The 25,815-nt window shown below is 50.5% G+C and overlaps 1 protein-coding gene across 1 annotated transcript; it reads left to right on the top strand.

The window, feature by feature from the left end:
• The first annotated feature begins 10,207 nt into the window (after positions 1-10,207).
• On the top strand, positions 10,208-24,562 carry LOC122688279 (liprin-alpha-1-like). Its single transcript, XM_043894178.1, has 7 exons — positions 10,208-10,259; positions 17,701-17,799; positions 18,271-18,435; positions 19,089-19,163; positions 20,509-20,705; positions 22,689-22,764; positions 24,503-24,562. Exons 3-7 carry the CDS (start codon positions 18,325-18,327, stop codon positions 24,560-24,562), a joined length of 519 nt encoding a protein of 172 aa, XP_043750113.1. The 5' UTR covers positions 10,208-10,259; positions 17,701-17,799; positions 18,271-18,324.
• Positions 24,563-25,815: the final 1,253 nt, after the last annotated feature.

Raw genomic sequence — 25,815 nt, 5'->3', positions numbered from 1 at the left:
ATCCCCCGTCCCTGGGATTCTCCAGGCAAGAACACTGGAGTGGGTTGCCATGCCTTCTCCAAGGCATGAAAGTGAAACGTGAAAGTGAAGTCACTCAGTCATGTCTGACTCTTCGGGACCCCATGGTCTGTAGCCTACCAGGCTCCTCCATCCTTGGGATTTTCCAGGCAAGACGACTGGAGTGGGTTGCCAGTTTCTTCTCCAATAGCTAGGAATAAACCTACCTAAACAGACGAAACATGTGTATGCAGAAAGACAGGCTGTATGATGAAAGATACAAAGATGAAACAAACAGATAGAAAGATATGCCATGTTCTTGACTTGAAGGAAATCAATGTTGTGAAAATGACTCTACTACCCAAGGCAATCTGCAGATTCAATTCACCCCTATCAAACAACCAAAGACATTTTTTAAAGAACTAGGACTAATAATTTTACAATGTATATGGCAGAAGAAAAGACCCAGAAGGGCCAAAGCAACCTTGGAAAGAAATGCAGAACTGGAGAAATCAACCTTTCTGACTTCAGACTATACGACCAAGCTAGAGTCATCAAGACACTATGGTACAGGCACAAAAATAGCAACATAGAGCAATGGACCAAGATGCAAAGTGGGGGGGTAAACCCACACTCCTACAGGCACCTTCCCTTTGACAAGGGAGGCAAGAATGCACAATGGAGAAAGGACAGAAAAGAGCGCCTCCTCTCGAAGTGGTGCTGGGAAACTGGACAACTACATGGAAAAGAATGAAATTAGAACACTGCTTCACACTATACACAAAAATGAATTCACAATGGATTGAAGACCAACAGTACGGCCAGGAACTATAAAATTGTTAGAGGAAAAAATAGGCAGAACACTCGATGACATTTATCACAGCAAGATCCTCTTTGATCCACCTCTAAGAATGACTGAGATAAAAAACTAAAATTTTAAAAATGGCATCTAGAGAAACTTCAAATTATTTAAGCAGCAAAGAAAACTATAAACAAGATGAAAAGACAACCCTCAGAACAGGAGAAAATAATTGTAAAGCAAGGAATTGGCAAAGGATTATCTACAAAGTACACAAGTAGATCATCGAGCCTAATATCAGAAAAAAAGCAACCAATTGAAAAGTTGAGCAGAAGACATGAACAAATTTCTCCAAAGAAGACATTAAGAAGGCCACCAAACATATGAAAAGATGCTCCACATCGCTCATTATTATGGAAATGCTAATCAAAATGACATGAGGTATCACCTCACACCAGTCAGAATGGCCATCATCAACAATTCTACAAATAATAAATGCTGGACAGGACATGGAAGAAAGGGAACCCTCTTGCACTGTTGGCAGACATGGAAATGGATGCAGCCACTATGGAGAAGGAGTGTAGGTTTCTTAAAAACGTAGGAAGAAAACTACCATAGCATGCAACAATCCTCTACTGGCCATATACCCCAGAAAACCATACCTCTAAAAAGACATATGTACCCCAATGTCCATTGCAGAACTATTTAAAATAGCCAGGGCATGGAAGCAACCTAATGTCTATCAAGAGAACAATGGATAAAGACGTTGTGGAACATATACACAATGGAATATTACTCAGCCGGGAAAAGGAACAGCTATGAGTCAGTTTAACTGAGGTGGATGAACCTAGAAACTGTGATACAGAGGGAAGTAAGTCAGAAAGAGAAAAACAAAGATACTATATTAATGCATACACATGGAATCTTGTAAAAGTGTACTGGTGAATATTTGAAGGGCAGAAGTAAATGCACAGATGTAGAGGAAGGACTTGTGAACTCAGCTGGAGAAGGAGAAGGTGGAACAAATTGAGAGACTAGCATTGAAACATCACCACTACCATATGTAAAATAGCTAGCTAGTGGGAAGTTCCTATATAACATACGGAGCCCAGGATGGTGGCCTGTGATGACCTAGAGGGTGGGATGGCGGGAAGTGGGAGGCAAGCTCACCAAAGAGTGGACAATGTACTTCTGGCCTATTCGTGTTGGTGCATGAGGAAAACCAACCACACATTGTAAAGCAGTTATCCATCAACTAAAAAGAAATAAATACAATCTGAAAACTATCATTCAATACATCTGTACAGTCATCTAAAGCTATATGGGATCATCTTCTATCCCTAGCTATTTTTCCACTACAAGTGCTTATAAATGTCATTACAGGTTTTGAAAATATGATTTTAGTAGCTACACAGTATTGCTTAATATCTCATACAGAAATAAGAAAACTTCACTCTCAACATAGAAACATAATACCAAAAAGGGTTCCATTTTAAACTAAGGCTTGCATTTTCATTCAGTTTCATAAGAATTCCTCTGAAGATCTAAAATTCTTACGAAAAATAAATCATGTGGAGTCCTTCTTGCTTTCATCTGTTCTGCCTTATTGTCATTTACTTCTAAGGACTCTTGGATTTTGACATTTTTGCCTTAGACTGTAATTTTTGCCTGAGATAAAATCTTAAATTTAGATATTAAGAATGTCAAGGAGCACTCTTGTAAGTGTGAGTCACTCAGTCATGTCCAGTTATTCGTGACCCATGGACTGTAGCCCACCAGATCCTCTGTCCACAGAATTTTCTAGGCAAGAATATTGGAGTGGGTAGCCATTCCTTTCTTGAGGGGCTCTTCCTGACCCAGGGGTCAAACCCAGGTCTCCCACATTGCAGACAGATTCGTTACCAAACAAACCACCAGAGAACCCTGACCCTGGTGTACACGGATGTAAAAATCCTCAAAAGAATATTAGCAAACCAAATTGAAGATACATTAAAAGAAGCATACACGATGATCAAATGGAATTGATTCTGTGCCTGCGAGCATGATTTATTATCTGCACATCCATCCCTGTGATACACAATATGAGCAAAACTAAGAATGAAATCATGTGATCTTCTCAACGATTGCAGAAAAAGCTTTCGACAAAGTGTAACATCAATTTGGCTACAATGTCTCAATATAGTGGCTATACATGGAACATCCTAAAGGGTATATAAGACAAGCCCACAGCTAACATCCAACTCAGTGGTAAAGAGGTGAAAGATTTTCCTAAAAGATCAGGAATAGTACAAGGATGCCCACTCTCATCACTCTTGTTCAACACAGAGGGGGAAGTGTCCTACCCAGCATAACTAGCCAAGAAAGGGAAATAAAAAGCATCCCCATAGGAACAGATGAAGTTACACTGCCACTATTCGATTATGACAGGATTTATATGACACCCTAAAAACTCCACCAAGTAACAAGCTTTAAAACTAATAAATTCAGCAACAGAGCAGGATATGAAACATCAGAGAGAGAACAGAACAGTCTCATATACAAATGCATCAAAAAAAAAAAAAAATAACCAAACCTGAAATAAATTGAATCGAGGAGCAGAAACACCTGTACAGTCATGGGCTCCAAGACAAAGAGTCTGGGTTCACATCCTACCTTACTCACTGACCTGCAGAGTGACTCAGGGCAAATCACACAGTGAACTGAGGCTCAACATATTCAACTGAAAAATGGGCACAAATCCAGTATCTCTTCCCAGGGCCGTGAAACTCCAAGGAAATACTTACTTAGGCCCGGGGGTTGGAGTGTCTCCGGGAGCCTCTCCTTGTATGAAATTCGTCTAGAAATGGGCTCTCCTGATCCTGTGGGTGAGGGTCAAGTGTAGAGCCTGGGAGACAAATGGGACTGGACAAGGATGAGGACAAAAAAAGGACAAAAAAACTAGTTCTGTGTCAGGGAGGGACGCCATCTCCTTTCCAGATCTCAGAGCAGGGCCTGCACCGAGGGCCCGGGGGATGCACAATCAGATGTGAACTCCAAACCCCTCACAGCAGGCATGGAGCCTTCCTGGCAAGAACCGTCTCTCTGGTCCAGGCTCCATTGCGATGTGGTGCTGCTCCCTGAGTGCTCCATGTCCCCACCAGGCAAAGAGGAGCTCTTGGGGGTTGGGGGTCTATTAAACCACAGGTGCCTGAGAGTCAGAACGACACAAGGACTAACAACATTGAAATTAGCTACATTAAAAAAAAAAAAAAATGACAGAAGCACAGACGAGGCAGGGGATGAGAAGGAGAAGGATTGACTACCTCTCAAGTCTTTAGCAGAAATATCTCCACACCAGCTCAGCAGAGCCCACAGGAGGAAAATATAATGGCAAAGCAGGCTATGGGTATATCTCTACACTGTTGGACCCAGGGACCCACGTCCCAATCCACCAACATCACTTTGTGTATCCAGAGATGAAGAGGAAGAAACACAGAGCTTGCCTGAGGAAGTCTCAGCCAGACTTAATAGTGGGGTTGCTGAGCATGGTCACATGGTCACTATGGACTCAGCCCGTCCTCCGTGCTCACATCCTCTGTCCTCACAGAAACATACATGGTTCACTACAGAGAACCCTCTGAGGGTACTTGTGTACACTAGAAACTGGCAAAGGTGAAATGCGAAGCGAAGACACAGACATGGAAACGTGCCTCTGGGGTGCTGTACAAATTACCAAAGAACTGAAGTTTTTGATACTTGGCATTTTTAAAACAGCTTCTTAATGTGTAAACGCAGAAAGGACACTTCCAGGAGAAAGGACAAAGGAATCCTCCCATTGGGACAACCTGGTATCCATGTGGGAAGGTACCTCGAAAAACACCACCAAACCAATTAGACACCTACTAACAGCCAACAATTGAAGAAAAAACTTCACAAAATTCTGAGCCATTTTTCATGAGGGAATATCTTTTCTTAAAATGAGGTGTTGTTAATTTACAATAAACTGCCTGTTTCAGGTGTAGAGCAAAGTGATTCAGTGATTCACCTCTCAGGTGCTCCCTTGGACAAAACTCATTCCCTTTGGGAGGCCCCGGGGCCTTGCCCTCTCCTCAGAACAGCTAAGAATCCTGAACAGGCAAAGCAGCATGTGGTGGTGCGCGTGGGGGTTTTAAACTGAATACATTATTCTAAGATGGTACAAGAAACAAGCCCAGAGGTTAAGAGAGGGAAGCTCTCCAAACCTACCTTTGAACAGGAGGTCTTGCTCCCCTGAAAGTGAGTGCGTGAAACAGCGCTTCGGAAGGGAAGAGGTGTGTCATGACTATTCCGTCTGCGGTGTGTAGAGAGGACTGGCAGGCACTCCCAGGACTCTCAGGCTCCCAGGACACTGAGCACACGGACACAGTGACGGAACTCTTAGGCCTGCTCTGGGGGCATCGCACTGTCTCCACCCCTGACACAGGGTGAGCGGCTCAGGCGTGTCCTGGAGGGGATGGTCACATGACCTGGACCTGGCCAATCTGTGTGTTCCATCCTCCCTGGCCACCGTGATTGGCTCAGGACTGGGGCGGTGACCAATCAGGGCCCAGGGCCGGGCCTCACGCTGGCCTCAAGGGAGGACGAGAGCTGGTTCCGCCGGAAGGGGTGGGGCCGGGTGAGGTCAGGCTACAGCAGTGGGAGGGGCGTGAGGTCAGCCTGGGGCGGTTGGTGGCCTTCCCGCACCTGTCGGGGCAGAGCCGCCGGCCTGAGACGGAGGGCGCTGCTGAGCCCAGGGGTTGAGAGTCCTGGTTCCTGCTGTGGTCCCGGAGCTCCACCTGAGACCGGAGGGAAGCCGTCTGCCCGTGAGTCCTCTCCTGCTTGTCTGTCAGCTTGTTTGAACACGCTGGGTTTTCTGTCCAGCTGGCTGAGCGGAGACCTGTGGAAATGCACCTGTGTGGGTTTTGGCCGGCCTCAGGGAAGAAATGCCGGATGACACTGGGAGGCTCCAGTTTAACCTGGATTCAGGTCATACCCCTTGAAAGTGAAGTGGAAGTCCCTCAGCCGTGTCCAAGTCTTGGCGACCCCATGGGCTATACAGTCCATGGAATTCTCCAGGCCAGAATACTGGAGTGGGTAGCCTTTCCCTTCTCCAGGGGATCGTCCCAGTCTCGGGATTGAACCCAATTCTCCCGCATTGCAGGCAGGTTCTTTCCCAGCTGAGCTACAAGAGAAATCCAAGAGTACTGGAGTGGGTAGCCTGTCCCTGTGTAGCGGATGAGCATTCCTGACCCAGGAAGCAAACCGGGGTCTCCTGCATGGCAGGAGGATTCTTTACCAGCTGAGCTGTCGGGGAAGCCCAATATCTCTTAAGGCCAGCTATTAATTGTAGAATTACCCTAATTAGTCTTCACGGGATTAAGGTAGCAACCTGCTAAGGTAGCAATGGATGTCCTTTTTCTAGAGGAGAAAACTGGGGCTCAAAGAAGGGGATAACACAGCTACAGCAAGGAAGTGTGTGCCTACACAAAACCCCCAGATCCTGTTGTTAGAACTCAGGGAAGCCATATGGTGTGGCTTGTCCATGTGACAGGGGCTAAGGCAGCCAGCCCACACTGGATACAGTGGGGACCTGACTTGGTAACTGCCTTCTGGCAGCTCTGAGACTCACAAAAGCAATTTGCATTGAAGAGAAGAAGGACACCTCCCTTCACCCACCCCACCACACCCTCTGGGTACTCCCACACCCTGCCCCCTTTCTCTTGCTTTGTGAGGGAATAAGAGTCACGCTCAGGTGACCACATTGGCTGTCCACTGTTCTCGAGCTTCCAACTGGAGCTGCTACAGGAGAGGCCAAGAGCCTTTGCCCCTGAGTACCTCTCTTTCCTTTGCACCGTGGGGGCCCTCCTCCACACCTGCACACCAGAGGCCTTTTCTGAGACATGCAGGGACCCTCCTTCAGTTTGCAACAGGTTGCATCCATCGCTGTCCTTTCAGTGCCTCCCTTGAAACTCAGCTCATGAGCTCCTTTGTCTGCATCGCGGCCCACCTGGCTGCCATGGAAGGGACAGAGCTGACAATGAATCCAAAGCTCAGATCTGACAGACAGGAATCTGTGTATAAAGGACCTGATTATTCACGCTGTAGAAGCTGTAGGAGGCTCCAGGGATCCGTAACCAGGGCTTGGGCCAAAGTGGCTCCACGGCGGTTTTAATGCCTGGGGAGGGTTCTGTCTATAGTGGGGGTGGGGTGAGTCTCCTGAGGTTCTGAAGGCCCACTGCGTGCAGGTTCATGGTGCACAGAGAAGAGAAGGCAGAGTCCTTCCCTGGAGGTGGTCATGGATGAGCCAGACAGGCAGGCAGGGCACGATAGCACCTGAGCTGCCTTCGTGAGTGAATGGTGTGGGGGCGGAGGAAGAGAACCAGGTCTGCCCCCTTATGTGGTGCCTGGGGCAGGTTGTCACCAGACTAAACACTTACTATGGTGATGGCCATCACTGCTGTCTACCTGGGGTTGACATTGGTGTGTGCCTACATCTGAGCGGTCAGGCCGTCTCGAAACTACACTGGCCATGGGCAATGCCTGTCCTTGGAACTTGACATGTTTCGTCTCTTCCTTACTGAACGTTGATTTCCAAGAGGGTTTTTGGGCCACAAGGATGTTGGGTTTTTCTCTAGCTTTGTCTCGTGAGGAATGCTTTTCTGGTCGTTGGTGTGGTTTGCTTTCCCAGCTCTCTTTCTTGGCTTATTTTGTGAAGTTGTTTCTGCCAGAGGAAGAGCTCAGAATTTGCCTTCTGGCTGAGATGTGACACTTCACTTGAACCCAGCAGAGGGGGGAGTGGTGGGTCTGGAAGAAACGGGTTCATAACGTCGTATATAGGACGCGTGGAGGCTGAGCCTGGCCGACTGGCTGTGACCACAGGTGACCCTCTTGCCCCCCACCTCCCCCAGGAAGCGTGGGCCCAGAGGAACTCAGCTTAAAAATAGCTTGCCCAGCCACCCACAAGAGGGGCCCTGCTTGTCAAATTAGGATCTGACACCTTGATCCAGAAGTCAGTATCACACACGAGGGTCCAGGAGCGGTGTCATGCCAGAGACCCCTGGGGCAGCAGACAGGATGGAAATGGTGGGGAAAGGTCCTGGAGGCAGGCGGCCCAGGCCTGCTTTCTGCAGGAGCGCCTCATCTGCCCACCCCCCACTCTTCTGTCCCTCCAATGGCATTGGGGTCAGCAGCCAGGGTTCCCAGGAAACAGACAAGAGCAGCTTGTGGGCCAACATGTTTCCTTGTAACTGAAACCCATCAGCATTTTTCAAGTCCAACCTCAAAGCCAGAGCATAATTTATGCCCACTGGTCATTGCCAAGAAGGCCACACTGAAAATCCCGTCTGAGTACTGGGGTTGACCGAGGCCCACACTGCCCTGATGTTGAACTTGACTCCGGCTTTGGCAGAATTATGAAGGCCACAGACACGTGAACCCTACAAGGTCAGTTTGCTTTTGAGCTGCCTTTCAGGGCTCGCCACTGCACCCCAGGGCTGGCGGGCTGTAGTTTCTCCTCGTTCCTCCCCGGAGCTGGTGTGGGCCGCGGCGGCATCTGTTTCCCATCTTTGTGGATGTTGTTTTCTGAAAAGCAAGCGAGGAGCTGCCTGCTGGAGGATGGGAGCCGCCTCCACACCAGAACCCAGGAGGCTCGGTCAGGCGGTGAGGGCACCTGAGCTCCCAGGGAGGCTCATACCCCGCCCAGCCCCTCTGAGCCCACGTGTGTGTGTCCAGACCCAGCCCGGCCACGTCCTGGGGGCTGAGCAGCCTCAGTCTTTCCATCTGTAGAATGGAGGGGCTTTCATCTGCCGGGGGTGGGCAGGGAGGCCATGGACACGGGGCGGGGGGACGGGCATGTTTCTTGCAGTTTCCAGCTGAGGCCTTGTGGGCGTGAGCTGGTGTCGGAGACAGTTCCCAGACTTGGCTAAGTGTGGTGATGAGGGTGGAGTTGGGGGTAGGGGTCCCTCCTCATAGCCTGGACATTGGGGTGGGGTTTCTCGACTTTGAGGCACCTCAAGTCTAATTTCAACAGCTCCGTATGTAAGGATAATGCAGCCACAGTTGTTCTCAGGGACTTGTCAGCCTGGACGCAAACCCCCATCCCCACCTCACCCTGTGTGGGCATCCTGCCCCGGCTTGTGGTACAGGGGTCAGATCCCTTTACCGAGAGAAGGAACTGAGGCTCTGAGAGGTGGGGCAAGGAGATCAAGGCCCCTGGGCCCGACAGGGGCAGAGCCAGCACTTGAACCTGGGTGCTGGGCCCTCATGTCCGACTCTGCCCTGAACCGTGAGAACTGGACTGTAGAGAGGGCTGAGTGCCAAAGAATTGATGCTTTTGAACTGTGGTGTTTGAGAGGACTCTTGAGAGTCCCTTGGACTGCAAGGACATCAAACCAGTCAATCCTAAAGGAAATCAACCCTGAATATTCACTGGAAGGACTGATGCTGTAGCTGACGTTCCCATAGTTTGTCCAGCTGATGTGAAGAGCTGACTCATTGGAAAAGACCCTGATGCTGGGAAAGATTGAAGGCAGGAGGAAAAGGGGGCGCCTGAGGATGAGATGGTTCGATGGCATCACTGAGTCCATGGACATAAGTTTTGAGTAAGCTCTGGGAGATGGTGAAGGACAGGGAAGCCTGGCGTGTTGCAGTCCATGGCGTCTCAAAGAGTTGGACATGACTTAGTGACTGAACAACAACAAAATGTGGTCTTCAGCCCCCATCTCACTCCTACCCAAAGGCTCAGTGTCTATGCCATGAGCCTCTCCTACATTGAGGTGTCAGGGGCCATTGTGTAGTCCCAAAGCTATTCATGTCTCTCTTCCGAATTCCACCATCACACATTCATTTCTTTGGCCAGAAAGTTTTCATGTCTCTTGAGTTTTAAGTGCTGAGGCTTTTATACACCCCACCTGTCTTCCTTTGGGCCTCTCTTGGTTTTGTGGAAGTGTACTTGTTATAAACTGGAGAAGGAAATGGCAAAGGTATGAAGTGAATTCTGGACATGTTTTAAGAGTCTTGTCTTGAAAGTTCCCCAAGAAAATGGCAACCCACTCCAGTGTTCTTGCCTGGAGAATCCCAGGGATGGGGTCACACAGAGTCGGACAGGACTGAAGTGACTTAGCTTTAGCAGCAGCAGCATCTCTACTCAGAGTCAGCAATTTGACCTTCTTGTACTTCTTTTCCTTGTTGGTTTTAGTATCAAGGTTATGCTAGTCTTATGAAACAAGGAGGAGAGTGTTCCTGGTTTACCCCAAGAGTTCCTGTGAGATTGCTGTTTACTTCCCTGGCTTTTTGGAAGAATTGATTGGCAAAACAAGTAGGTTTCATTGGGGGGAGGCTTTTCACTTCAGATTTAATTTTTTTCATGCAAATAAAAATTTCTGATTTTGTATGTCTTCTTGGGTCTATTTAGGGAAAGCATTTCCCGCTGCTAAGAATTTAGTGAGGCCAGCAGACTCTGCAATTGGTAAGTGACCTAAATAGTAAGTTCATAATATCTTTGTTGTCTGCAAGATGGGTTGTCTACCCTTTTAAAAATCCTTGATATTGGTGATTTGTGCCCTGCCTCTTTTTCTTAATCAGTTTCTCTAGGGGTTTATCATTTTTATCAATCTTCTCAAAGAGCCAACTTTTGGCATTGTTTTTTAAAAAAATTTGTATGTGCTTACTGTTTCCTTATTTTCTGCTCCTTTTTCTTCCATCTGCCTTGTGTGTCGTTTGCTGTGCTTCTTTTCTGGTTTCTTGGGATAGAGGCTTAATTGATTTTTAGCCTTCCTTCTTTTCCAGGATATGTGTTTAAGGCTTTAAGTTACCCTGTAAACATAGTTCGCTGGGTCCCACAAGTTTGAATAAGCCAGACTTTCATTATCTTTTATGGAAAAGTATTTCTAGTTTTCGTTGTGTTTTTTAAAATTATTATTCATGAAGTTCTTCAAGAAGTATGTCATTTAACTTCCCAATGTTTGGGAAGGTTTTTCTAGTGACCCTTTTTGGATTCCTAGCTTAATTCCATGAAGAGCCCTGTCTTAGGCTTTTAGGGCTACTGTTACCAATACTGTAGACTAGCTGCTAGACAAGAGAAAGTTGTTTCTTAGAGTACTGGAGGCTGGGCAGTCCCAAGATCACCAGCAGGTGCCACGTCTGGTGAGGCCTGGTTCCTGGTTCCTAGACTGCCTGCTGCTTCTCCCTGTTCTCGCATCACGGGAGCCCATTCCCTCCTGACCTGACCCCTCCCAGAGTCCCTGCCTCTGAGTATCATCTCCCCGTGCGGGGTGAAGTTTGAGGGCACATAGACCGTCAGCCCATTGCAATCCCTAAGCATACCCTGCATTATTTCAGTCCTTTGAAATAATTCGAGCTTTCCTAGTGGCCCAATATATATTCCTTTTGTTATATGTTCCTTGGGTCCCTGAAAATCATGCGTATCAGGGGGAATGCAGTGTTCCGTGCGTATCACTTAGATCAGGTTTGTCAATCATATAATTCAGATTTCGGTAGCCACGTTGAGTAAAGCAGAAGTAGGTGAAATCATCTGTAATACGTTTTATTTTAACACACCCAAAGCGGTACCCTTTCTGTGTGAGATCAGCATGATGGAACCCAATGAATCAGTTTCTGTTCTCTTCTTCACGCTGCGTCTTTAAACTCCAGTGCGTGTCTCACGTGTGCAGCACGCCTCAGCGCAGCGCCGGCCGCACTTCAGGTCCTTCATGGCTGCAGGTGACCACGCACCAGGGAGCCCAGTTCCGTGAGAGATGTGTCTTTAACATCTGCCATTGCGATTGTGAACCTGGCTGTTACTCCTTTTCTGTTTCTGTCAGTTTTTATGTATTGATATTTTGAGGTTATGTTATTAGGTACATTGAAATTTAGAATCCTCATCTTTTTGGTAGACGGAACTTGTATCAGTATGAGATGCTTCCTTTTATCGCTAGGAATGCTTCTTACTCTAGGCACTGTTTGACAGTGATATTGCCACATCAGTTTTCTGTCCTTGTTTGCCTGCGTATCTTTCCGTATCACCTGTCTGTGGTCTTCCATCTTCACATGCACCTCTGTGAATAGTGTAGAGTTTTGATGTTAATCAGTTTGACACTTTTTATCTTTCCGTGAGAACCTTTGCTCTGTTTACAGTTTGATGTTCCCTTAGTGTAGAGTTTTGATGTTAATCAGTTTGACACTTTTTATCTTTCCGTGAGAACCTTTGCTCTGTTTACAGTTTGATGTTCCCGTGTGCAGACAGCGTGTTGCTGTTTGTTTTCTGTCTGTCCCGCCTCTTCTGTGTCCTTGTCTTGGGCCTTCTGTTAGAAGGATGAGGTGCTTTTCTAGTTCTTCCTCCTCTGCCAGGTGGTTGGGTGAGCGTGCGCAGGTACGGCATGTGGTTTACATTTAAGTCTAACTTAGTGCTGTTACTGCCTCCCTGACACGGCTGTTTCCTCCTTGTCACTGTTATCCTTTAAAACTGTAGATATATTTTTGGTGTTGTCATGATTGTAGAGTTAATGTGTACTGTCAGAGTTACCTCATGGTTGGTCTTTACTTGTTTTTTATATTTCAGTCAGAGACTACTTTTCTTTTTCCCAAAGCACGGCCTTAATATTTTTTTAGTTCGTGTCTGTGGGTGATGAGTTGTCTCATTTCCATTTGCCCTAAAAGTCTTTATTTTCTTTCCCTTTGGAAGCGTGTTTTTGTTGGGTGTAGAACTCCAGGTTGGTGGTGTTTGTTTTCAGCATTTTACAGGCGCCCGTCAATGATCTCCTGACTTCGTTGTTCTTGAAAAGTCAGCTCTCGGCGTTGCTGTGCCATTAAAAGCCACACCTTTTTTCCTCTGAGCACTGGAACATTTTCTTCTCGCCTCAGGCACCTGCAGAGCTGCTGAAACCAATGTGTGGTTTTCATTTTTGAGTCAATAGTCTGATTCTTGAGCCAACTCTTGCCCCCGTCCGTGCCAGTCAGTTCCGTCACTCAGCGTCTGACCCGTTGCGACCCCATGGACTGCAGCACGCCAGGCTTCTCTGTCCATCACCAGCCCCCGGAGCCTGCTCAAGCTCATGTCCATCGAGTCGGTGATGCCATCCAACCGCCTGGTCTTCTGTCGTCCCCTTCTCCTCCCACCTTAAGTCTTCTCCAGCATCAGGTTCTTTTCCAGTGAGTCAGTTTCTCGCATCAGGTGGCCAAAGTATTGGAGCTTCAGCATCAGTCTTTCCAGTGAATATTGAGGACTGATTTGCTTTAGGATGGACTGGTTGGATCTCCTTGCAGTCCACGGGGCTCTCAAGAGTCTTCTCCAACATCACAGTCCAGAAGCATTGATTCTTCGGCATTCAGCTGTCTTCATGGGCCAATTCTCACATCCATGCATGACTACTGGAAAAAACATAGCTTTGACTAAATGAACCTTTGGCGGCAAAGTAATGTCTCTGTTTTTTAACATGCTGCCTAATTTCATCATAGCTTTCCTTCCAAGGAGCAAGTGTCCTTTAATTTCACCATCTGCAGTAAGTTTGGAGCCCAAGAAAATAAAGTCTGTCACTGTTTCCATTGTTTCCCCATTTATTTGCCATGAAGCGATGGAGCCGGATGCCATGATCTTCATTTTTTGAATGCTGAGTTTTATGCCAGCTTTTTCACTCTCCTCTTCCACTTTCATCAAGAGGCTCTTTAGTTGCAACCCCTGGAGGCATTTCTTATTCCCCTTTCTGTCTTTTCTCCCTCATAAGGGGACCCATTTATAGCTTTTAACAACATAGTTTCACAACGGGCTCTTTCTGTACTTCTTTGCCTCTTATATATATTTTTTAACTGGCCCAACCTTCAGTTCACTGATCCTCTCTTCAGCTACATCCAGTTTGATGTTAAGCCCAGAGACTGAGTTCGTAAATTCAGTCCCTGTTATTTTAACGTTGTAGCATTGGTTTTGATTCTCAGAAATTTCTCCTTTGGTCAAGTATATTTTTTGAACTGGTGACGTTTGCATCTGATACCTCTAGCATACCTCTGATATTCTGATACACATCTGCTACCTCTGGATCTGTTTCAGTTCTTTTTCTCTTGGTCCTGTTTGTTGTTACACCCTTTTTTGCTTTGTTGGTTGCATGTTGGACACTATGTTTGGAAAACCCTAGAGGTCCAGAGTGATGCTGTCTTCTCCAGACTTTCCTCTGACGTAGACCTCTAGTGGGGACAGAGCTCTCTGTTCACTCAGGGCCTGAGTGACTTGAGGCTGGGGGGTCCTTGTAAGCTGAGTCTCAGCAGCCTTCACCCACCTTCCCCGCCTCCCCCCACCCGACCCCAGGGAGGAGCCCTCCAGCGTCTCCGTCTGGAAGCCTGGGGGCCCTCCCAGGGCCCCTCCTTCTCGGCAGGTCCTGAATCCCACCGTCTGCCTCCTGAAGACCACGAGGTGATTGATACTCAGCGCTCAGCCAGTTTGGGCAGAGTGTTGGGTACGTTTTCTGTGCCTAACTTTTCTTGGAGAGATTGGTCTCTCCCATCTGGACTGACTTGTCAGGCCTGCGCTCATATGTTTGTCTTCCCAGCCCGAGGAACCGTCCAGAGCTGTGTTACCCAGTCCCCTCTGCTGGACTTTCCCCTGCCTTTCGTTCGCAGAGTCAGCTTTGTTCAGATGCCCCGGGGGAAGGAGCGGCCCTCTCAGTCTCCAGCTCCCTCACTGGGCTTCCCTGGTGCTTGAAATCTTGGATTGTGGCTGCCTGAGGACCTCTTTTAAAATGTATTTAGCTTTTCTAGCTCTGGGTAGGCTGACCTACAAGCTGCTTGCGTCTGTAACTGGAAGTGGGGAAGCCCTGGGTGTCTTCTCTCATCTGAGGCCACATGTAAGCATCACAGTAATTATACTGATCATCTTTATTTGATCCCGGGAAAACAAGAGGCAGGGGTCCTTGCTTAGTACCCACGGTTGTGTTTCGGATCAGAATCCCCAGCTTGCCCATGCTCTTTCAGTGCCACTTGAATTTGGGAAGAAGGTGGAGCAAGCGGCCCACGCAGCCTGAGGACGGAGGAGCCGGTGTGCCCGCTTTCCCTGCGCCTGCCAGCCCAGGGCAGGCCTTGCGATGACAGGATGCTGGTGGTGGACGAGAAGCTGAGGAGGGCGGGGCTGCGTGACCTGTGATCTGTGATGGGGTCACATGTGGGTTTTCTTTTTCAGTTTGAAAAGTGACTGCTTTTACCACCTTTAGTATTTTTTGGACCAAGGCAGATATATAAATAGGGAAATAAACGCTCTTTCGTCGATTAAAAAAAAAAAAGAAAAGTGACTGCTTTTAATCTTCCCTCCAGTTTCACTTTAGGTTGAAAATGAAGATTTTATTCTTCAAGTTGAGCACAGTGATTTTACAGTCTTTTTGAAAGCCACAGTTGAGGTTTTCAAAAGACGTCTCAGATAACTCCAGTAGATAAAGCGAAAAAAAGAGAATGTGATCAGGGTGCACTGAGGGCGGAACCCCAAGCTGTACCTTGTTTCCCCAGAGTCTGTCATTGCTGAGACGGGCGGACATAGGACCCCAAGCACCCAGGGGACTGAGTCCTCAAGTGACCGCAGAGGTCCGGGCTGAGCCAGGAGCAGTGTGGGCTATGCCCTGGTGCGTGGAGAGCCGCGAGGCTGGGGGTGGGGCCAGGAGAGGGGGTGGGAGACTCTGGCGAAGAGGGAGTGCGGGGCAGCCCCTGGAGGGATCTGGGAGGCGCTGGCTGTCACGGCTGGAGGCAGGGCCACCCCTGAACCTCCACCATGCAGCCGCCATGGGGCCGAGTCTTCTGGCGGCCCAGGGTCCAAGTTAAGAGGGCGAGCTCGCAGCAGGTTGAATGAACCCCTGTCCCCACTGTGGGTTCATTGTAAGCGCCCGGAGCGAGGTTGGTCAAGCCCTTGCTGAGCTCGAGTGAGGGAGCCAGTCAGGGAGGACCAAGCTCAGGGTGAGAGTGAGGGGCAGCCAGCGTGGTGAGTCCTCCTCAGCCGGGTGGATTCTGGACACACCCTTGAGTTCAGGGGTGCCCTTTCAGTAGCCTCACTGCAGGCTTGTTTCAGGGGTGGACGAAGCAGAAGCCCACTTAGAAGACGTGCTCATCCCTAGCGGTGGTGGTTTCTAAAGCAGTTTATACTGTTCAGTTTGACTGTGACCCAGTGACCTTGCAGGGTCACGTTTGACGGTGGGCCTGAGCTGTGGGCACGGCCTTCCTTCTCCCGCACCCAACACACACCTGCCATCTTTTTGGCAGCCCCTCCCCGCTCTCTGCACCCTTGATGGTGGGCCTGAGCCCAGCCCCTCTGTTACCATGGAGCCCCTTGTGACAGAGTGGGTTCCATGTTCTGGGCTCCTGGGAGATGTGCTGGAGGCAGAGCCTTCGTGCCATTTCTTCTTGAGACAGCGGAGCTGGTGGTCACAGTGTGGGAGCAGTGTGTGAGAGCAGTGTGTGAGAGTGGTGTGTGTGAGAGCAGTGTGTGTGAGAGCGGTGTGTGTGAGAGCAGTGTGTGCGTGAGAACGGTGGTCATAGTGTGAGATCGGTGGTGATACCTCAGGTGATCTGCCTGGGAAACAGCAGGTGCCCCTGAGTGGGGGGCTGCCCCCATCCGCGAGGATGGGTCACAGAAGGGCCAGCCTATGGGCGCTTTTCCCATGCTGCCACCCCAAGAAAAAGGCCAAGACAAGAAGTAAGTTGGCCTCATCCCAAGTCCTGGAAGCAGAGTGGCCGGAGGTGAGAGCAGCCGGGGGCTGGGCCCGTCGGGTTGGCCCTCACCTGGCGAAGCATTGGGTTTGTGTTTCACTGTGTTCGCATGGTTGTGGGCCCTGCCGGCCAGGGCGTTCTGGCCTCCTGGGCAGGATCGACCCCAGCAGGTTGACCTTGTAAGAGGCTGTGCAGGTGGTGTGTGGACGATGGGCGGGGGCCCCACAGGAAGCGAAACAGTGCCTGGAGGAGTCACTGGGGCACGTGGGCTGAGCCATAGAGTCAGTCCTTGGAGCAGAAAGGCTAAGCCCCTTAAGGTCTCTCTTCTTCCAAACAAGGGATCCCCTGGCTGTAGGAGTCTCTGGGGCATGTGGATCGAGCTAGAGAGTCAGCCCTTGAAGCAGAAAGGCTAAGCCCCTTAACGTGTCCCATCTTACAAAGCACAGACCAGTGCGTCCAGTGTTCTCGTGATGGGTACCTAGTGCTCATGTGTATAACATACACCCTCATAGCTTCACATGTCTACTGCATGCCTCTTACAAAGTGTTGGGCAGTGCTCTAGGTGCCGAATACTTAGTATGTAGTAGGGGATACGTGGCCCAGGATTTTTGTATTTGTGCAAAGAACAATCGAAGAATGAAAGAGTCCGCGTGGTTCGGTTTGAGCAAGTTCACCACGTGGACGGCCCCGCGTACATACATATTGTGATAAAATACATTTAACATGAATTTACCATTTTAAGCAGTTCATGGAATGACTGGGTGACTTCAGTGGAGTCAGGCTAACAGACGGCCTTGGGGTGCCATCAGCCTCTTTCGCAGAGGAACACTCCAAAGCCTGGTGGCCTTGTAGACCTTACCTCTCTTCTTCACTCTCCCCAGGGGCTCTAGGTCACTTGTCTGTGTGTCGTTTAAGAATCTCTTTATCCACTTTGTTGTTAGGTGTATGTTTAGGAAAGTTTCTCAGACTTCCCTGGGTCTTGAGAAGGCTGGCTTGGATTCTGGGTTCTCCCCTGCCGCGTGCCTGCCAGGTTGAGGTGGAGGCTGCAGGCCAGTCTGAGTTGTAGGGGTCTGTGTGGTCTTGGGGTCAGTGGGCCCCCTCTTCTCCGGAGGGGCAGGGAGATCCTTTGAGTGGAGCCTGGAGAGAATGGACAGTGTCAGTCTGCAGAGTCTCGCTCTCTTTAACTTAACATTTGTGTTTGCATTTAGTTACTCCCTCATTTACCTGTTTTCTAGGAGTTGGCCACATCTCAACAACTAAAGGCATGCAGGGAGCAGCTTCTTACAAGAGAAGCGGAAATCGCGGAGCTGAAAGCCGAAAGGAACAACACCAGGGTCAGTAGGCGGAGTCTCACGTGTTGACCTGTGCCCCGCGGGGGTCACCGCTGGGCTCCGTGTTGCTGTCTTTAAAGTCTGTCTGGTTTTCAAGTCATTTTTCACATCTTCCCACTGAGCAGACCGAGGTGGATCAGTTTGGGGTTCTCATACCTTGCTTCAAATTTATGATGAGAGCTAATGTAATTTTAGTACATTTGAGGGGAGAGTTCTCTTAGCTTCCATTTTTGTGCATGCTGCAGTTTGTGTGGGATCTTAGTTCCCCGACCAGGGATTAAAACCCATGAGCCCTGCAGAAGGGTGGAGTCTTAACTCCTGGGACACTGGGGAAGTCCACTCTAACTTCAGACTGAACTGGCGGGATTCCGACGTGCCTTAGCATGGTTTTGGCCTTAGCGTGAAGCTGAGAGGCGTTCTCAGCCCTGAATTCAAGTGTGAGGTTGAAGGTGCTCCTTTGGCCCTGCCTTGCAGCTGCTGCTGGAACACCTGGAGGTCCTGGTTTCCCGGTATGTGCCGTCCCTCGGGATGACGGCGGGCCCGCAGCAGGCGCAGTCCCCAGCCAGCATGACCAGCGAGGTGGAGCTGCTCAGGGCGCTGAGATTGCACTTTGAGCAGCACAAGGCCCTGGACGAGAAGGTACCAGCCCCGCGGCCGTCCTGGATTTGTACATTTGCTGCCTGGTTTGGTGGACGATGCGTGTATTTATGGAACTAGTTGACTTTTGAGCTTCTTGAATTCTTGTAAATACAGGTTTTTCTGTAAGAACTCAGAGTTTTATATTGTTAAAGAGCGTTGCCTGAGTACATGCTCAGACATGTCCGAGTCTTTGCGACCCTGTGGACCGTAGCCCACCACGCTCCTCTCTTCATGGGGCTTCCCAGGCAAGAATACTGGAGTGGGTGGCCATCTCCTACTCCAGGGGATCTTCCCGACCCAGGGATCGAACCTGCCCTCTCACATTGGCAGGCAGATTCTTTACCACTGAGACACCTGGGAAGCGCCCAGTTTAAAAGTATTAGTTGGCATAAATGCCTCAAGGTTTTTTTTATTCTGTATATCAATTTGCAATTAAAAACTGGGTAATACAGTTCTTTTAGGATAACAGTTTTTTCCTCTGAAACTGAGAATTTAAAGCTGTTAGTAAGCAGATTTTCTTCACCTTAAGGTCAATGAGAGACATTAAAGGTATTCTGTTACAGTAGCCATGGAATCAGGTGAGGGTAGAATAAGAAGTGCACTAACGTATGTACACACATCAACACACAGTGATTCGGCCCCTTTTATTTCAGTTGAGAGAGCAACTGCAACATGCTCTCGAAAGGTGTAGTTCCTTAGAAGAGGAATTAAGGACCGCACACAAACAGGTGAGTTTGGACAGTCATCGTGTAATTTCAGTCAAGGGTTTGTCATTTGTGTACTTTCATTTTCAAAAAGTATGAAGGCTGTAGTGGTGGATATCAGATGTTATTTATCTTTGAAATGGGGCGCAAGGGCCTGAGGAATAACCCCAGGGAGGGTGGGACCTGGAGCCAGGGAGAGACATGTAGGAGGGCGGCGGGGTGGGCAAGGAGGAGAGGAGGCTTGGTGACATGGGTTCCTCCAGCCCCCGGGAGCTGCCCAGCAGGGCGGGGCACAGCGCCTGCTTGCAGAGTGCTGGAGACCAGGCAGGAGGGGGACAGCAGAGGCCGCTCCCAGGGAGCCTTCAGAGACCCCGAGTGGGCGCTGCAGGGTGCCCTGGAGGAGGAGTCTGCTGGCTCCCATTGTGCCATCTGAAGGTGAGAGAAGCGAGAGGATGTGCTAACCGGGCTGATGGGGGTGAACCCATAGGCAGCCGGTTTGCTGGAGCGGAACCGGGATGATGGCAGGTGGTCCTGCAGCCCGCAAAGGGGGAGGTCAAGCCCTGGGGAGGAGTCGTGATGAAGACAGGGGGCGTGGGCTGTGACCACGCGGCCAGGGAGCCGGCAGCCAGCACCTCGAGGCTGCCCCTCGAATGCTCTGAAGTCATGTGTGGGAGAGAAGGCAGGACCTGGGTTGAGAGTCGGACAGTGGGGAGACTTGCAGAGAGAGGGGTGTGAGGTGTGAGAATGGGAGGGTGGCACGGGCCCCAGCAGGCACTCTCCCGTGCGTCTCTGATGGCAGAGTCACCCTTGTGGTGCGAGGGGCTATCCCCCAGAGCAGCCCGAGTGCCTGTGCCCCGAGAGGAGAGCCGCGGGGGGCTGGCCCTCCAGTCCCCTGGCTGCCCTGCTCGCTCCTGTCTGTGCGTGTTCAGACCAGCCTGGAGCACGGAGGCCTGGGAACCTGTGAGGATCGCACTCCTCGGGGAACTAGTACAATGATGACTGCTTAGGTGGACCCAGCGGCTGCGGAGCTGAAGGATTTTTTCCTTTTTTTCCTTCATCCTGCCTGATGGAGGCATGGATGTATGTTTTTAATCTTGGGTTTTTGTCTCTGACTCCATCAGCCCACCCTTGTGAATAACCTCATAGGATACCTTCCGTCCACGCTAAGACCGGACTGTCACCAGGCCATCTAGGAACTCGATTCTCCTCCTGCCCGTTTCTTCATAACTTTTCGCTTAAGAGATGGCAGTGTCTCATAAGCATGGTCATTTATCCAAAGTCGGGGCTTCCATGTCAAATTGTGTTCGGTTCCTGATAGACATGAGCTGTCCTGAATGTCGCTGACGAGCCGTGGTCCTCTCGTGCCCAGGTGCAGAGCCAGAGGGAGCAGGACTGGGAGTCCACGCAGCCGGCCCGCGTGGTGGACACCGTGGCCCAGGCCTTCGAGAGTGACGAGGATGTGTCTGACAGCGAGGGCGACGGGGTCACCCTCCTCAGCTCGGCCGGTCAGCTGCTGCCCAGTGTGCAGGCCGATGCCGACACTCTGCCTGTGATGTATCAGGAGCCGCTGGACGCCATCAGTGAAGAGATCCGGTGGGTGCGCCCAAACTCAGCTCCCCAGAACCTGGGCTTCTCTGAGGAGCTGTCTTCTCCTACGAGATGTCTGAGAGTTCCATAGTGAGAGAACTGACTTCAGGCCTGCTTCAAGGATTTTCAGTTCTGAATCGCCCTTGATGATAGAGCTCAGTCAGGCAGGGCGTTCTGTCTACAGCTGGTGTCAGCCCTCTGTGGGGGGGGGCGTTGTGGGGTTTCCCCCTCAGCTCTGAGCCCCAAGGTGGGTGAGGTGCCGAAGCGGTGTCCTCTGTGGCCCGTGTGCCCTCCAGCCCATAGGGTTCACCCTCCCGGGTCCATCGGAGATTCCCACGTTCTAGTGAAAAGCCACCTGGAACAGAAAAGCAGGGGTTTGGGGGTTGGCAAATTCCCACTCAGATCTGCATTGTCCTTTTTAACTTAATACAGTGTGAAGATTGGCTTGTTGTAAGACAGGGGTCCAAAGCCATGTGTTTGAGTTTTTTTCTCATGTCGTCAGTGTATTTAAGATGTTTTCTTTAGACACCGTCTTGGCAGTTGTAACAGTTTACAGAACGGGATAGAACACAAAGGCCCACCTCGTGGTGAGCAGCGGGCCTTGGGTCTGGGTGCAGCCGGGTGTCCGGGGGCCCCGAGGCCTGCCTGGGCCACACCTGCACAGCTATGCCCCTGACCCGGGTCCGTGTCTAGAGTGGCCGCAGGCCAGTGACACCGCACAAGACCAGGCAGAGCTGCTACTCAGATTGTTCTCGTCACGTCAGCCCAGGCCGAGGTGCCCATGCCTGTGTGCCGAGCACGCGGGGCTCGGGGGGAAGGCAGGGGTGAACGGCACAGCCAGCAAACGCAGGTGGTGCCGCCTGCACTTTTGACGCGGAGACAGACTGCTTCCTGGGCCCTGTTTCAGCTCAGACGACCTCACAAAGATGGGCTTTCCCCGTCCCCGCAGGAAATATGGAACGGTTCCATATTAATATGTTTATTTTTACGACAAGTTGTCAGGTAAAGTGAATTTTCCTTAGGCAGTAAGTTGACTTGATTTATCAATGGTAAATTCTGTCCATCAGCTTGCTATCACAAGTGAGAAACTTTCAGGACTTATAGGTAGAATGAAGCTGAAGAGGTTAGGACTTGCAAGAATCCTGTATTTTATTTTGAAATCATTTTATAGGCATCATCGAGTATTTACACTGCCATTTAAAATCACCCACTACACATTAGGGGAGAAGAGCAGGAAGCGAGAATTCTAGGTGAATGCGACACATTGACGAATCCAGAAACTCGCACAAAGCTGGTGGAGAACTTCATCAAGTGATGCGTTGTTACACATACAACCTTAAAAAAAGAAAAATCCCCTCAGCATTTCATCTGGTCTGGGGACTTTTGTTTAGAATCTCCAGCTTGTTCGTGAATCGCTGTGTTGGTTATAGAGAGTTCCCAGTTCCCAGTGGAAAAGACTTGAGGCACTGACGTGCTCCTCTGCCCTGAGAGCAGGGAAGGTGAAGGTTGTCAACTTCAGGTATCTCCTCACAGGGAGAGAGTCACCACCCAGGCCCCGTCAGAATATTAGCGTAAATAAGTCAAATCAAACGTGAATGACCAGGGGCCAGTTTGTAAGACTCAGTGCGAAGTTATTCCAAGTTTGTGAATATTCAAGAGAGTTAAAGTCGAACCTTTTAGCCGAGATGTGAAATGAGCAGATGTTCCTGGAATTGCTCATCGTGACACCGAATGCCAGCCCAAATTTGTTGTCCAGACACGATCCTGTGCTGACAAAGGCAGCTGACGAGTTTTGCTCTCTTTTAGGTGGATCCAGGAGGAGAAGGAGAGCACGGAGCAGCGGGCCGAGGAGCCTGAGAACAGGGCGGGCGGGGCGCGCTTAGGCAGCCTTCGGCGTTTTAAGTCCCTGAGCTCCGACAGCCTGTGTCCTGCCTCCTCACTTGCCGGCTCCTGCCCGCCCAGCAGGGGGCGCTCCCCGCCCCGAAGGAGGCGGCACAGTCCGGAGCTCCAGGGAGACCGGCTGGGCGTCCTGACTCCGGTATGTGTCTGCCTCCTCCCTGCCGCATCCCTCCCCGAGCACACTGTTTTTCTTTCTTTGTTTTTTCTGTTTTTCCCCAGAAAAAAATCAGGTACATTTGCTCCGCTCAGAGGTCTAAGACTTTTAAAACTGCCTGGTCTTTAATCATTCCATAATGGCACAGGGAACAATCAGTCTTGATATTTGGACCACCGGCTTAGCACGCAATCATGAACTCAGCCAGAGCCCGCCTCTGGATCGGTGGGCCTGGCCTGTTCTGGGCACGGCAGCGGCAGGGAAGTTTCTGTGGTCAGGGAGCAGACCGCCTCATGAAAGTAACCATAGGCCGCCCTCCTGGCGAGTGAAAACTGGGCAGCACATGTTCCATCAGGGACACCTGGCTGCAGGGTGCAAGGTATGCGGTGGCAACAGAACCAAGAATCTAATCTGGTCCGCTTGCTGATGGGCCTGGCCATGCGCTCCGGCTGGCTGTGCGTGTGAGACCAGTTAAAGGCCCGGTGCCCCAGGGCCCCAGGGAAGAAGGCGGGCTGCCTCACTCTTCAGAGTCTCAGAACGGGCTGAGGCCCTAAGGCTTCTGGTGACAGAGTGTGCGGCTCTAAAGCACATGTGCCGGCTTTCTTGCGTGTGTAGCCTAGGTTTCTGAGTGCACTGCTGTTTACCCCATGAATCACGTGTACAACACTCGGCCTTGAAACTGCACTTGTATTATCCCTTTTTTCTGTTATCACCCATTTCCTGTGAGTTGTGTTGTTAGCATAGAATTAAATTAACTGTGGGTCATTTTCGATGCCTGTGAAGTGGTAACTGGTCCATTTTGTGGTCTTTTGACACACTGCTTTTCTAACTTGTATCATTGCCAAAGAAGTTGATATGTAAAATTCTTGGACGATTTCTCTGTGGTTTCATGCTTGATTTCTTTCCAAGTATTTGTAAAAGAACAGTTCTGAATATCTTCTCCTTGTGGAGTTTTCGGACGGTGTGTCTGCCGTCATCATTGGCTTTGATTTCCTGACTCATCCTGTTGCCTGTTTAGCCATCATCAATCCAGACTCCAGCCTCCCATCCCCCCCCACCGGAGGCTGTAGTTCACACATCCATCTCCCCTCCAGCATCACACTACTTGCTCTGGTCATATCAGTGCTGTGTCCCGTTCGTCTGGTTTGTGCTTTGTCTTCGTGTCTCATTAAATGGTGATTTTCCCGCAGAGCAGTAAGTTAGAGTTAGTGTATCACTATGCAGTTACAGGCATAATGTAGATGGATCATACACTATATGGACAGCAGATGCCTCTCCCAAGCAGCATTCAGAGACCCCGAGGGGGCGCTGCAGGGTGCCCTGGAGGAGGAGTCTGCTGGTTCCCTTGTGCCATTTGAAGGCGAGAGAACCGAGAGGATGTGCTGAACGTGCTGATAGGGGTGAACCCACAGGCAGCTGGTTCGCTGGAGCGGAGCCGGGATGATGGCACGTGGTCCTGCAGCCAGCGAAGGGGGTGGCCAGGCCCTGGGGAGGGGTCGTGAGGAAGACAGGGGCAAGGGCTTTGGCCACAGGGGCCAGGTAGTCGACAGCCAGCATCTCGAGGCTGCCCCGCGGTTGCTTTCCGATCATGTCTGGGAAAGAAGGCAGGACCTGGGTTGAGAGTCGGACAGGGGGGAGACTTGCAGAGAACAGGGTGTGAGGTGTGAGAGTGGGAGGGCGGCACAGGCCCAGCAGGCACTCTCCCGTGCGTCTCTGATGGCAGAGCCGCCCTTGCGGTGCGAGGGGCTATCCCCCAGAACAGCCCGAGTGCCTGTGGCCCTAGTGCCCTAGTCCCCTGGCTGCCCTGCTCACTCCTGTCTGTGTGTGTTCAGACCAGCCTGGAGAACGGAGGCCTGGGAACCTGTGAGGACGGCACTCCTCGGGGAACTAGTACAAGTGATGACCGCTGAGGTGGACCCAGCGGCTGCGGAGCTGAAGTGTTTTTTCCTTCTTATTTTCCTTCAACCTGCCTGATGGAGGCATGGAATGTTTTTAATTTTGGGTTTTTGTCTCTGACTCCATCAGCCCACCCTTGTGAATAACCTCATAGGATTGCCTTCCGTCCACGCTAAGACCTGAGTGTCACCAGGCCATCTAGGAACTGGATTCTCCTCCTGCCCATTTCTTCAGTACTGCTCGCTTAAGCGATGGCAGTGTCTCATAAGCATGGCCGTTTATCCAAAGTCGGGGCTTCCATATCAAATTGTGTTCGGTTCCTGATAGACGTGAGCTGTCCTGAATGTCGCTGACGAGCCGTGGTCCTCTTGTTCCCAGGTGCAGAGCCAGAGGGAACAGGACTGGGAGTCCGCGCAGCAGGCCCGCGTGGTGGACACCGTGGCCCAGGCCTTCGAGAGTGACAAGGATGTGTCTGACGGCGAGGGCGACAGGGTCACCCTCCTCAGCTCGGCCGATCAGCTGCCGCCCAGCGGGCAGGCCGATGCAGACACTCTGCCTGTGATGATTCAGGAGCTGCTGGACGCCATTAACGAAGACATCCGGTGGGTGCGCCCGAATTCAGCTCCCTAGAACCTGGGCTTCTCTGAGGAGCTGTCTTCTCCTACGTGAAGTCTGAGTTTTCCATAGTGAGAAAACTGACTTCAGGCCTGCTTCGAGGATTTTCAGTTCTGAGATCGCCCTTGATGAGAGAGCTCAGTCAGGCAGGGCGTTCTGTCCACAGCTGGTGTCAGCCCTCTGTGGGGCATCGTTGTGGGGTGATCCCTCCAGCTCTGAGCCCCCAGGTGGCTGAGGTGCCGAGGCGGTGTCCTCTGTGGCCCGTGTGCCCTCCAGCCCTCTAGAGGGTTCACCCTCCCGTGTCCCCAGGAGACTCCCACGTTCTGGTAAAAAGCCACCTGGAACAGAAAAGCAGGGGTTTGGGGTTGGCAAATTCCCACTCAGATCTGCATTGTCCTTTTTAATATGCAGTGTGAAGATTGGCTTGTTGTAAGACAGGGGTCCAAGGACATGTGTTTTGAGTTTTTCTCATCTCATCAGTATATTTAAGATATTTTCTTTAGACACCGTCTTGGCAGTTGTAAC

Source organism: Cervus elaphus, chromosome 33 (genome assembly GCF_910594005.1).
Source record: "Cervus elaphus chromosome 33, mCerEla1.1, whole genome shotgun sequence".
NCBI classification, from domain to species: domain Eukaryota; kingdom Metazoa; phylum Chordata; class Mammalia; order Artiodactyla; family Cervidae; genus Cervus; species Cervus elaphus.
The sequence above is the reverse complement of the archived record's forward strand: the minus strand, read 5'-3'. Positions and strand labels throughout refer to the sequence as shown.